We start from the raw sequence: 13,540 nt of genomic DNA, 5'->3' as shown, positions 1-13,540 counted from the left end.
ACTAACTCCCTCTCCCGGTAAGCCTGACTGTGTCAATGACAATCAATCGCGAGGAAAACGAGTTGGCACTATCAACAATAATCACACTGAAGACATGACCAGCCTACTCGGCGTCGGCTACGGTGAAACAACATTTTCACCGGAGAAAGAGGTAAAAGTTTAAAAATAAACACTCACAGGTGGGACTGTCAAGCTTATATTTATAGATCTTCTGACTAAGTTTAGGGTAACGTTACTTTTCTGAGCCAACGACATAATCACTGTCACTGGATAAAAAGAAAACGTTGACTTTCACTCGATGCTATTCACTGACAGTAAAAAAAAAATGTTATTGTATGCACTGCTGTTCATTGACTACTAGCTCCAGCGGTCATTGCTGCGTTTCTAAATGGTAGCAACTCACCAGGACACTAGGCTACACCCACTCTCCATTCATTCTCCTCTGACCATGCATTTATTTGTCTTTGACGGCCATCGGCTCTCGGTATTTCCTCATTCGCCCTCTCACGTCTAAACGGTTCGCAATTGTATGGCTGTGGGCCATCATAAATGTTAACTGTGGGTCTTGCCACCTCTTCCTCATCCCAGTTAGACGCCATAGTAGTCAGTGCCAGTCTGCTAGAATTAGTTCAAGTAACTTAGCTGAGAACGGCTGAGGCTACATTCCACCGCGTCTACCTCGTGTGACGTCATCGCCGAGTTGCGTAAAAAATAACCGTTACTCACCAAAAACTACAATAACTAGACTTTAACACCATTTTGGAGACATTTCTAACTTTATATACATATCTTGACTGCTTTATCTACCCATTAATCGACAGTGGTGTTTAACCTGCACCATGGCCTTTAAGTATATCAATCTAGTAAGCCAAAAGTATATTGCAGAGTATTTTCATTATTATATGCATTCATCATTATTATTATTATTATAATACTATTATATTCAATTCAATTCACATTTATCTGTATAGCTCTTTTCACAATGCATATCGTTTCAAAGCAGCTTTACAAAATGCATGAGTCCATATTACAATTTACAGTGATCTGTTATCAGAGGTGACGTTGTCCAAGTTATGCATTTCAGAAATGTACGTATACAAATCACACAGTTAGTTAACAATGTATTAATTTAAACAGTAGGCCTATACAAAATAAATGTATTTCAAATACATTTTAGCTTTTTTTTTAGTACTTCCACTAGTTAAGTCATACGGGATTTGAGGAACATGATAAATGACAGATTTAGTATTAGTATCAGTTCAGAAGTGTTAGCAAGAGTGAGGCCAGCTAACCCTAACTCTGGCGAGTTCTCTGAGCCCGAGCTCATCTCAGATTATCAAAAACACATTTCAGCTTGTTTTTGGGACAGATATCGAGTTATCAGTCCCAAAGACAAGGCAGAAGTTGTGAAGGGCCAAATACATGACAGTGAAGTTCACTTAATTTATTAAAATTTAGTTTCAATTTTGCTTTAGCTCTGTGTTTAATCTGACTCCAATATCAAATGATTATCCCATTTTGTTTCGAATTAGAAACTAATCAGAAATATGATCATAATAAATCGTAATATCATAGATATTTGATTTCTTTTTGTTATCCCATACTTTCAATCATTTGTTAATTAGAGGACCCGATCTCATGGACACAGTCTCTCCAGTCTGATCTTGGTCAGAGGGTGCAGGGTTTGCTAATATCTCTTTAGTCGGTTGTCTACTGCTCACTCGTACAAAAGAGTGTAGTTTATTTAGCCATGTATGATAAAAGTTTAGGTCTGAATGCAAATATGAAAGCAAATATGCAAGAGTCAGAAGTTAAAAGTAGTTTTTTTACTAGTCACCAGATAAGCAGAGGTCAGCCTCGCCTAGCCATCAATCAGTAACTATAATAACTCAACTCCAGAGTCCCACTATGGCCACAGTCACACCTGAACCAGCTAAACTACATATTCAGCATCACTAAACACGTCCAGACAGGCGTGTTGAAGCAAGATGGAGATAAAATCTGCAGGACATTAGCCCTCCAGCTAGACCTAGGTGCAGGTTTGAACACACATTTCCAGAGAGAACTGGAGCTAAGAGAAGATCAACTGAGAGTAAATACAGATAACTTGCATTATTTCTAACACAAGGGTTGACAATAATTCACCAACCAGCCAAGCACTTTGAGACGATCTTGATTGCAGCAAATAAATATGATCTGAGATATGAATAAGTATGAATAGTAACCACTTTACAAGAAAATAACAATGCACAATGCCATTATTGCACAACAAGACAAGGACCAGTTCACCCAGTTTTGTCCACTCAGTTGATGTCAATGGGGTCCAATGAACCCTAGTAAAAAAACGAAATCTATTTAAAATACACTTATTTCATACCTGGCATACTTAAAATCCATTAACATATTTATTGACAAATCACTAAAGACTTAGAAATATAAAATTGCAATTCAACTTTATTTAGAGTATTTCTTTATTGCACAATGCACATTTATTAATATTATGCCTAAAATGTGTTTTAATATCACTATTAATAATGAATGTATGATCTGTGTATAATATCAATCTTTAAAGGTGCAGTGTGTGACTTTAAGCGACATCTAGCGGTTCGGTTGCGAGTTTACACTAAGGGCTCAGCCCACCGCTCACCCTTCCCTTTCGAAGAAGCTACGGTGGCTAAAACGGGACAAACATTGTCGTCTGAGACAGCAGAGAATAGCCAGAGTAAACCAAGTTTCTGTACCACAGTCCATTATAAACCATATCATGGATAAGGTTTACAACGCCATAGTCAGGTGAGGATAAGGGTCTTAATATATAATATAATAATAGTAATCAGCTGATTGTCTCACGAACGTAACCAGCACATTTCTCCCCACATAGCAAACCCATAATACAGCGACGGAGAAGAACCACATGAAACGTCTCAGGCTACGACTGTAACCCTAGTTCCTTGAGAAGGGAACGAGACGATGCGTCGATGACGCTTTGGGAACGCCTTTGCGTGACTGAGTCTGAAGCACTACTGTCAACTAGTCCAATGGAATGAATGAAGCGTCACGGGCGGGTGACGTCATGACCAGGAAGATATAAAAGCACATCCGGTGCAATACTCACGTTAGCTTATAGAGCCGAAGCAAAGTCGATCGCAGGGATGCAGGAAGTATGGCAGGGAGACGCATCGTCTCATTCCCTTCTCAGGGAACTAGGGTTACAGTCGTAACCTGAGACGTTCCCTTTCGAGGGAACTCGCGATGCGTCGATGACGCTTAGGGAACGATAATACCCAATACGCCATAATTACAAAATGCCAGATGATAAAACTGTCGGCAAATTAAGTAAAAAGCACCTAGGATCCTGGGGCAGCTTCCAGGTCCAGGCTATAAAACCTCACAAATGTTAGCGGCGAGGACCAACCCCCCGCATCACAAACCTCCTGAAGGGAAACTCCTGATAAGAGGGCTTTAGAGGCCGCCATACTTCGGGTAGAGTGAGCTCTGACCACCAAAGGACATGGCTGGCCAGAAGACTCATATGCAAAAGAAATAGCCTCGACTATCCACTTACTGATTGTCTGTTTAGAAGCAGGAAGACCTTTCTTAGGTGAACCAAAACAGACAAACAACTGATCAGATCTCCTCCACGGGGCAGCCCTGTGGACATAAGTGTCCAGTGCTCGCAAGAGATTCAAGAGATTCAGTTTTTCCTGTTCCGAAGATGTAAACGGAGGAGGACAGAATGCCTGCAGTACAAAAGGCCTTGGAATATTGGTTTGCACCTTAGGGACGTAACCCTGCTTAGGGTATAAGAACGCCTTAACCATACCCGGTGCAAATTCCAAACAGGTGGGAGACACAGAAAGAGCCTGAAGGTCTCCAACTCTTTTTAGGGATGAAATGGCTAACAGAAAGATAGTCTTGAAAGTCAGAAATATTTCTGAAACTAAATCTAGGGGCTCGAAGGGAGCCCCAGACAGGCCTTCCAAAACTATGGCCAGATCCCATGCCGGCACCCTAGTTCGAACTGCAGGCCTCAACCTCAAGGTGCCACGAAGGAAACGAATAATCAGGAGGTCTCGACCCAAAGATGTAATACCCACAGGGGCGTGGAAAGCCGCAATGGCCGCCACGTAAACCTTTAAGGTAGAATGACATAAACCTGACGTGAAACGAGACTAGAGAAACTCAAGTACTGTGTTGACTGAAGAGTTAACTGGATCTCGCTGCTGTTGGTGACACCAAGACGTGAAAACTTTCCACCTAAGTATATATAATGTCCTCGTGGCTGGAGCTCTGGAGCTAAGAATAGTCTCAACTACCTCAGTCGAGAGACCACTCTCTAAAAGTTGGGCTCCCTCAGAGGCCAAACCCATAGGTTCCAAATCTCCGGTCGGGGGTGAAATATTGTGCCCCCTGCCAGAGATAGAAGGTCTCTCCTGACAGGAATCTCGAAAGGAGGACCGTCTAGGAGATGAATTAGGTCCGCAAACCAAAAACGACTCGGCCAGCGTGGAGCTACTAATAATAGACTTACTCTGTCCTGGTGGACTCTCTCCAGAACTCCTGGGAGCAGAGCAACAGGGGGAAATGCGTACAGACATAGCCTCGGCCACTTCTGTACCATAGCGTCGAGGGGGCTGGTTGCGTGAGGGAGAACCAAAGTGGACAGTGCGTCGTATGCTGAGACGCAAACAGTTCCACTTCTGCTTGGCTGTAAAATTCCCAAATGAGCTCCACCGCCTCGGGGTGGAGTCTCCATTCCCCTGGCCTCAGCCCCTGCCTCGACAGGGTGTCTGCTCCTATATTCTGGTACCCTGGGATAAACACTGCCCTCAGGGAGAATATCTTCCCTAGGGACCACAAGAGGATTTGCAGAGTGGACGCGAACGCAGACCCCCCTGTCGATTTAAATAAGAGACCACCGAAGTGTTGTCTGTACGGACGAGCACATGATGGCCCCTCAGGTCTGGGAGGAAATGTCTCAACGCATTGAAGACGGCCATCATCTCCAGGCAATTTATGTGCCAAGAGAGATGATGGTTCCCCCACAGACCCTGAGCTGAGCGGCCTTCCATTACCGCTCCCCAGCCGGTGAGAGAAGCGTCTGTCGAGATAGCAACTCGATGGCAAAGAGCTCCCAACACCGGACCCTGGGACAGGAACCAATGTGTCCTCCATATAATCAAGGCGCGGATGCACCGTCGCGTGATCTTGATCATACAAAGTGGGTTTCCCCTCGGGGAGAACCCTCTGGTCCTGAGCCACCACTGCAAAGGTCTCATGTACAGCAGGCCAAAGGGGATCACATTGGACGCCGCTACCATGAGGCCTAACAGTCTCTCGAACTGTTTTGCAGTGCGTGACTGGCCTATTTTCAACTCTTTTGTGGCTGTGATGATAGCAGCTACACGAACGGGCGATAGTTTGGCCTGCATCGTGACTGAATCCCATACCACACCAAGGAAAGTGGTTCTCTGTAGTGGAGAAAGCACACTCTTCTTGGCATTGAGTCTCAACCCCAATTTCTTCATTTGAGCGAGAACGACATCTCGATGCCGAACCGCTGACTGATCTGATTCCGCCAGAACCAGCCAGACGTCGATGTAGTTCAGAATGCGTATGCCCTGCAGCCTGAGCGGGGCCAGAGCTGCATCTACACACTTCGTGAACGTGCGGGGTGACAGAGCTAGACCGAATGGAAGCACCCAATATTGGTATTCTTTGCCCCTGAAAGAAAACCTCAGGAACTTCCTGTGTTGAGGGAGGATGGAGATATGGAAGTAAGCGTCCTTCAGATCTATCGTGACAAACCAGTCCTCGGATCTGATTTGAGTCACTATCTGTTTGAGTGTGAGCATCTTGAATTTCAATTTCATGACCGCACGATTCAGCAAACGAAGATCTAAAATTGGACGCAACCCCCCATCCTTTTTTGGAACAATGAAGTATCGGCTGTAAAACCCTGATTCTCTGTCGGGGGAGTACACCTGTTCTATAGCTCCCTTTGCTAAGAGAGAATGAACTTCTTGCTCCATTACCAGAGCCTGCTCGGGATGTACTACCATGAGTAACACCCCGTTGTAACGGAGGAGAACCGAATTCTGTAACCTTCTCTATTATCTGCAAGACCCAAGGAGATATATTCGACAGATTCTTCCACTTCTTCTCTGGTGTTAAAGGAACAGCCACTTCGGCGACCTGAAGCATATTGGCAGGAAACAACCGAACTGACTGTTTTTGAACCCCCCTCAGAGGGCTCACGTCCGACGCAATGTCGAGTCGACAATGCGCCGAACTTTCGCTGGATACCACTGCGCCCCGAAGCACCAAGGGTGGTGGGGTTGGCAGACCGGTCCCATGAGGACCCCTCTATTCTGAGGTGTACACCGCTCCACCCCGGCTGGGGCTGTCCTCGATGGTCTGACGTACATAGCGTCAGGACCTTTTCTGAGCCGAAGCCTTCCTAGCCATAAGTACGGTCCTCAGATCCGGCTTAGACTTAGCCGACTTCGGCTGAGAATGTTGGCTCGGTCCCCAAGATTTATTCGGGGGAGCACAAGACGCAACACTTCTTTTTTGTTGCACACGGTGCGAGGAGCTTGGCTGGGGGTGCTCACGCCCAGCATCCCCAGGGGGATGGACTCGGCGAGGAAGGAATTTTTTAAAAGCCTCAGATTGTTTTTTATTTTCTTGAAATCTTTCAACAACCGAATTCACCGAGTCACCAAAAAGACCAGAGGGAGAAATAGGGGCATCTAAAAGAAAAGCCCGATCTTTATCTTTCATATCTGTCAGATTTAACCAAAGATTTCTCTCAGTAGCTACGAGGGCTGCCATAGACCGCCCAATAGCACGGGCGGTCTCCTTCGTAGCTCTGAGAGAAAGATCTGTAGCCCGACGAAGTTCTCGAATTTCGTCGGGACTAACTCCCTCACTCCTATCTATATCCCCCAGCAGATCTGCCTGATAGGCTTGGAGCACTGCCATCGTGTGCAAACAGGCTCCAGCTTGACCTGCTGCCGTATAAGCCTTACCCACTAAATTAGATGTGGTCTTTAGTGGTTTATTCGGCAACACGGGATTCTTCAGGGACGATGCTGACCCAGGAGACAGATAGCTCGCGAGCGTCTGTTCCGCTGGGGGCATCGACCCATAACCAAAATCTTTCAGCCCCTTTATATTTTAATACGTTTGAACATGGGGACTAAAAAGACATGACGAATATGGTTTATTCCATGATCTACATAGCTCACTATGTAGATCAGGAAAGAATGGAAGGGCCCGTGATTGAGATGAAACATTAGAAGTGAGAAAACGCTCCTCTAATTTGCTTTTAGGACGAGAATCTCTCTTTTCTGCTGGCCAGTCAATAATCAACTTATCTACAGCAGGAGTTATCACCTCAATAAGCTCCTCATGTGCTGGGGAGAGGGATGGCGAATCCTCTCCCCTTATTGAACTTTCTTTATTTGTGTTTGTGTCACTCTCACCGATGCTCAGTAACTCTACCTCCTCAGAGCTAGAGTACTGAAGCAACGAGCTCTCTTCCCGGGCGGAAGAAGCCGCAGCGCGGGCTTCCAACACCGGCAAGAGAGCAATGGATCCTTCGGGTAAAGGAGGAGATAAGGCAGAGCCCGTCCCCAACCCCGCCGAAAGATCCATTTGCGAACCCCAAGTGAGCCTTCTCCGAGCTGCCTCGGCAGCCGCGGGTCCAGAACCCCGAGGTTCGCGAGCCTGTCCATCATCCTCAAATGTGGACAGACGGGAGCGGAGCATGCGGAGCGGGAGACGCTCACAATGCTGACAGTCAGCCCCCTCGAAGGCTGACATAGCATGCTCCACTCCCAAACAAACTACACAAAGCTCATGTGTATCTCCACCCGTGATATAACGAGGGCAAGGAGAAGCACAGGCTTTGAATAGTTGTTTCGCCATAATACAATATAATGAGAGACAGACAACAATACATATAACAGACAGTTTTGACACAGAGCGCTTTGCTGAGGCACAAAAGCTAACGCGAGCATTGCACCGGATGTGCTTTTATATCTTCCTGGTCTTGACGTCAGCCGCCCGTGACGCTTCATTCATTCCATTGGACTAGTTGACAGTAGTGCTTCAGACTCAGTCACGCAAAGGCGTTCCCAAAGCGCCATCGACACATCGCGAGTTCCCTCGAAAGGGAACTATGCAACTATATATTTTTTGTAACAGGGTAGTAAAAGTTTAGCTGGCTAATATGGGCTGTTACTATGGCTGAGCTGGTTAAAGGGTAAAGCCTTGTTTAAACTCGACGCGTCCGCTTGAGCCCAAAGGTGCAACAGCGTAACAGCGCACGCGCCTCCGCATCCCCTAGACACCATTTACTACACACAATAGGCTTTTTTTCTCTGATTTTGGAAACTCGATCGACTTAAAATGCTTTCAAGATCGACGGGTCATTGATTCCTGTAACTGTTTTACGGTCAATGACAAGAGTAGCCTACTAATCAGCTGTCTCACCTCACGAACGTAACCAGCACATGTATGCCCACATAGCAAAGCCATAACACAGCGAGGGAGAAGAACTAAGTTACATGAAACAATCCAACTACATATTTTACACCACTGACAAGGGAAAAGTCACGAACTCACGGTGTTTATGGCTAGCTTCTAGCTTTCTGCTGCTTCTCTTTCAAGGTAGTAACGAAACGCGCTCTGTAACGCTGTTTGTTCGCTGTCGGCTACGGAAGAAACATGACGTCACAATATGTCGACCTTCATAGAAGGGGGCACCCGTGGTTATGTAGATATAAATGCCTAATTTTAAGGTAATAAAAACATTACGGTTTATTAAGTAAGTTCTTTATACACCACTGAACACATAGTTATGGATGTCATATTGCATTTCTGTTGATACTCAACATTTTTACACATTGCACCTTTAAATGCAATGTATTTAAAGTGTAACTAAAGTATACTTGCAATAGTTCCACTTTAGCACAATCAAATATACTCAAGGGAAAAATCACTACTCACGGTGTTTATGGTTAGCTTCTAGCTTTCTGCTGCTTCTCTTTCAAGGTAGTAACGAAACGCGCTCTGTAACGCTGTTTGTTCGCTGTCGGCTACGGAAGAAACATGACGTCACAATATGTCGACCTTCATAGAAGGGGGCACCCGTGGTTATGTAGATATAAATGCCTAATTTTAAGGTAATAAAAACATTACGGTTTATTAAGTAAGTTCTTTATACACCACTGAACACATAGTTATCGATGTCATATTGCATTTCTGTTAATAGATACTCAAAATTTTTACACATTGCACCTTTAAATGCAATGTATTTAAAGTGTAACTAAAGTATACTTGCAATAGTTCCACTTTAGCACAATCAAATATACTCAAGTATATCTTTAGTTGGACCTCAGCTCTACTTCTGCACAATTAAAGATAAAAAAAAATAGAATAGTTTTTACAAATTTAGTAGACTAGTATTAAATTGTAAAAAAGTATATAAAGTATATAAATTTATAGCGCTTTTCACAATGCATATTGTTTCAAAGCAGCTTTACATAAAATGTATGAATCCACATTACAATGTCCAATGATCTGTTATCAGAGGTGACTTTGTCTAAGTTATGTATTTCCGAAATGTACATATACAATTCACACAGTTAGTTAACAATGTATTAATTTTAACTAGGCAAATACAAAATAAATGTATTTAAAATACATTTTAGTATTTATTTATTTTAAGGGATATAAATCTAGGGAAGTCATACGGGATTTGAGGAACATGATAAATGACAAAATTAGTATTTTTGGGTAAACTGCTCCTTTAATGTACAGAGTTCAGTAGTGTTAGCAAGAATTGTTTTTGGGACAGATATCGAGTCGTCAGTCCCAAAGATGAGGCAGAAGTTGTGAAGGGCCAAATACATGACAGTGAAGTTAACTTAATTTACTAGAATTTAGTTTAAATTTTGCTTTAGCTCCGTGTTTAATCTGACTCCAATATCAATTGATTATCCCATTTTGTTTCCAATTAGAAACTAATAAATATTATCATAATAAAGTCTGGCATAATATCATAACCTGTCTCCTCAGGTGGCGGGTGGGTGGAGTCATCGCCGGAGTTTGCTCAGTCCTCTAGTGCAGAAGCATCCAGTGTCATCAAAATCCTCCTCGAAGCCAGCAAATGAAAACGCAGCTCTGCTGTTTGTACCGTCTCGGCTCGAGAGGAGAGCGATCTTTAAGAAAGCGATCAGTAAGTGCAGCAGCTGGTCTCTGAGAGTACAGGGCCCGTCCCATGCAGGCGACACACTCAGTGTGCTCATCCGAGGGGAGCAAGGGAGCCCTGCACGAGCCATACCCATGGTGCGACATTTTGTAACAAATTTCACTGCTCTTTTAGAATGAAATTTGCTGTTTTGCTTTCCCGGATAGCCGCAGGGGAGAAGCGCTGAAAAAGCTGGAGCTGCAGGTGTCTAGCTTTGACGGCGAGTAGAGAGGCTTCTGTCTTGTCGTCTTTGGAGTCAGCGAGGATATTCTGAAGAAAATGTCTTTTAGCGCTACTTAAATAGTTAGTCGGCCCTTCCTGTTTGGGCGGGCTGAAAAGCCATCTGCAGGTGCACAAACATTAACCAATCAAGCTTTAATATTCTTAAGAAAACAGAGTTCTCCCCATAAGCATCAGAAACTGATGCAGTGTGAGTAAACTGTATTGAAAGCCAAACACGTGTTCTGTGAAAATGAATTAAACACTCCCTCTCTTTGCGGCATCCCGTGTGAAATGGCCTTAACAATAACTTAAAGTGTGCACCATTTTGCTGTCTAATAATAATAATAATAATCATGCTGTCTAATCAGCATCTTGACATGCCACAGCTGTGAGGTGGATGGAATATCTCGGCAAAGGAGTAGCGCTCACTAACACAGATTTAGACAGATTTGTGAACAATATTTGAGAGAAATAGGCCTTTTGTGTGCATAGAAAAAGTCTTAGATCTTTGAGTTCAGCTCATGAAAAATTGGGGCTAAAACACAAGTGTTGCGTATATCATTTTGTTCAGTGTATATTACATATTATATTATATAAATCAGTTTCCATTTGTTTTTCTTAAAGTGAACTCAGGACTCGTCTTTGTCGATCAGAAGAAGAACTGGAGAGACGCTCAGAGTTTCTGCAGACAGAATGACATTGATCTGGTCAGTGTGAGGAACCAGAATGAGAATCAACAGATTCAGAAGTTCATCAATGATAGTCACATATCTAATGATGTCTGGATTGGTCTGTTCAGAGACTTATGGCAGTGGTCAGATCAGAGTAACTCCTCATTCAGATACTGGAATACTGGTGAACCTAATAATGGCAAAGGTTGTGAAAACTGTTCAATATCTAATCAGATCGCTCTGGGTCAATGGGCAGACTTCTCTTGCATTAACCAATATCCTTGTGTGTGTCATGAAGGTGAGCAGATCCTCACAAAACACACACAATCCATCCATCACCTCCAGATATCTTAAAGTTCACGCTACATGTCTGACATGACAAATTCCTCACAGTGTTTGTTCTACATGTTGTTTTTGATCAGTCTCTCTCTAGTTTTTGCTTGTGGTTTGTTTTGTGTCCAGATAAACTGATTCTGATCTCTGAGAATCTGACGTGGACTGAAGCTATGAGACACTGCAGACAGAATTATACGGATCTGGTCTCGGTTGATTCAGTCGAGATGCAGAATAAGGTGATGAATGTGGTTAAACGTGCGTCTACTGAGGCGGTGTGGTTGGGTTTACACAACTACTGCAGCATGAACATGTGGCTCTGGTTGAGCGGAGAGATCGTGTGCTATCAGAACTGGGCTCCAGGGAACGGGACGACACCGGAAAACTGCAGCCTTGAGAAGAGAAAAGGAGCAGTTCAGTCTGGAGGAGATCAGCGCTGGATCAGCCGTCCTGAGACTCACAAACTCAACTTCATCTGCAAAAATTATTAGTGAAAAGATGTGAATGTTTGTGTTTACTTAAATTCACTGTCATCATATACTTCACTATTTACAGTTTTGTACAGTCGCTAGGACACATTTCTCAATACTTAGGTCACTTTTTCAAAACTCTTCACACACTTCTCCAAACCAACGTTCAGCTCGGCACAGCAGTTCATTTCACTTTCGAAATGCACTAAAACTACCATATCACTTCATACATGTCTCAAATCAACATATTCTTCCATCACACTAGCAAAGGTTGACAGACAACAAACACACTTTGTCACCCACAAAACAATGACCTAAAGAACACTAACAACAGGTAGCATTATACAATGTTTTCTTCTGTAAAACAAGCACACCTCTCTACTGTTTAGAATTCACTGCAATATATTTTACTGGAATGAATCAGACATGATGCGGTATGCTTCAATATATTTTAGTGGAAGGAATCAGAAATGATGCAGAATGCTTCAATATATTTTATGTCTTTTTTGTTTTGTTTTTTGCACAGACTAATTACAAAATACAAGAATTTGTACACACCATTCACCGATACAGATACAATAGGAATCAGCTGTGGTTGGTCCAATTGTCCAATTGTTTTTATAGCCTTTCATTTTTAGATTTGAAATATATTTCATTACAATATTACTGTAGAAATGTAGCAAATTGCTGTCATATTCAGTTTTGTATTATGTTATTGTTTTGAACATAAGTTTAACAGTTTTGAAAACAATATGTAAGCATGTGCAAATTGGCCTGTAAGTACACAGAGTTTTGGTGGTTGTTGTGTCGAAGTGAGAAAAGAATTAATGTAATTTGAAAGATGTAGTCATTGAATGCATTTTGTGCCAAAGCAATGATAAATGATCCACAGTTTAGCCCACATATACTTCTGTTGTGCTCACTGTGTGAAGAGTTTTGAAAAAGTGACTTAAGTATTGAGAAATGTGTCCAAGCAACTGTAAAAAACTGTAATCTTATATAATTTATTTGTTATTTAGTAACTTCTGAGTGAATCTGTTAATTGTGTTTTAAAAGTCTCTGTTTTATTACTGTATTTTAATTATCATGACATAACTATTTTTAAATGTTTAGACATTATGTAAGTGGTTGCCACAGTTAACAGATCATTGGTTTTACTGCTTATTTCAATTCTTGATTAAAACATTAAAACATGTTGACAAAAATTGGTTGTGTATCATCTGAGAATTCACAGAGTATCAGTCCGAGATTGAGAATGTTGTGCAGTGGTGTAATGTAAATCATCTTATTGTGAATGATAAATGATAGCTGACCCTTACAATCCAGTAATCATTCATGATAATATCATTGAGCGGGTAGATACCTATAAGTATCTGTGGTCATTGATTGTTCATTTATTTGGAAAGTCCACTTATCTCTGTTCAAAATTCCAGCAACGTTTGTATTTTGAAAGAAGACTTAGGCTCTTTGGTGTAAATCAGAGGATTATGCAATTAATTTATCAAGCAGTTTTAGATAGTCTGTTAAACTAATGGATGCAAGCTTGGTTTGGCAATCTCTCGGTCCAATCAAAATCACAGCTTGCA

General features: G+C 42.6%; 1 protein-coding gene across 1 annotated transcript; it reads left to right on the top strand.

Annotated features, from left to right (window-relative positions):
• The first annotated feature begins 2,764 nt into the window (after nt 1-2,764).
• LOC143737817 (C-type mannose receptor 2-like) lies at nt 2,765-11,975 on the top strand. Its single transcript, XM_077229683.1, has 4 exons — nt 2,765-2,793; nt 10,426-10,478; nt 11,105-11,449; nt 11,614-11,975. The coding sequence occupies exons 1-4, from the start codon at nt 2,765-2,767 to the stop codon at nt 11,973-11,975; spliced, it is 789 nt and encodes a 262-aa protein (XP_077085798.1).
• The last annotated feature ends 1,565 nt before the right edge of the window (nt 11,976-13,540 follow it).

This window comes from Siphateles boraxobius, unplaced genomic scaffold, assembly GCF_051911475.1.
Source record: "Siphateles boraxobius isolate OS27281-9 unplaced genomic scaffold, OSU_SipBor_1 130, whole genome shotgun sequence".
Classification (NCBI taxonomy): Eukaryota; Metazoa; Chordata; class Actinopteri; order Cypriniformes; family Leuciscidae; genus Siphateles; species Siphateles boraxobius.
Note: the sequence above shows the minus strand (reverse complement) of the source record. Positions and strands in the feature narration are given on the sequence as shown.

What these genes read in the sequence shown, in the direction of transcription:
- LOC143737817 (XM_077229683.1), top strand. Translation starts at nt 2,765, where the DNA reads ATGGATAAGGTTTACAACGCCATAGTCAG. An exon ending in GCAGGTGTCTAGCTTTGACG is followed by an intron (nt 10,479 to 11,104) that starts GCGAGTAGAGAG and finishes TTTTTCTTAAAG; the next exon opens with TGAACTCAGGACTCGTCTTT. An exon ending in TCCTTGTGTGTGTCATGAAG is followed by an intron (nt 11,450 to 11,613) that starts GTGAGCAGATCC and finishes TTTTGTGTCCAG; the next exon opens with ATAAACTGATTCTGATCTCT.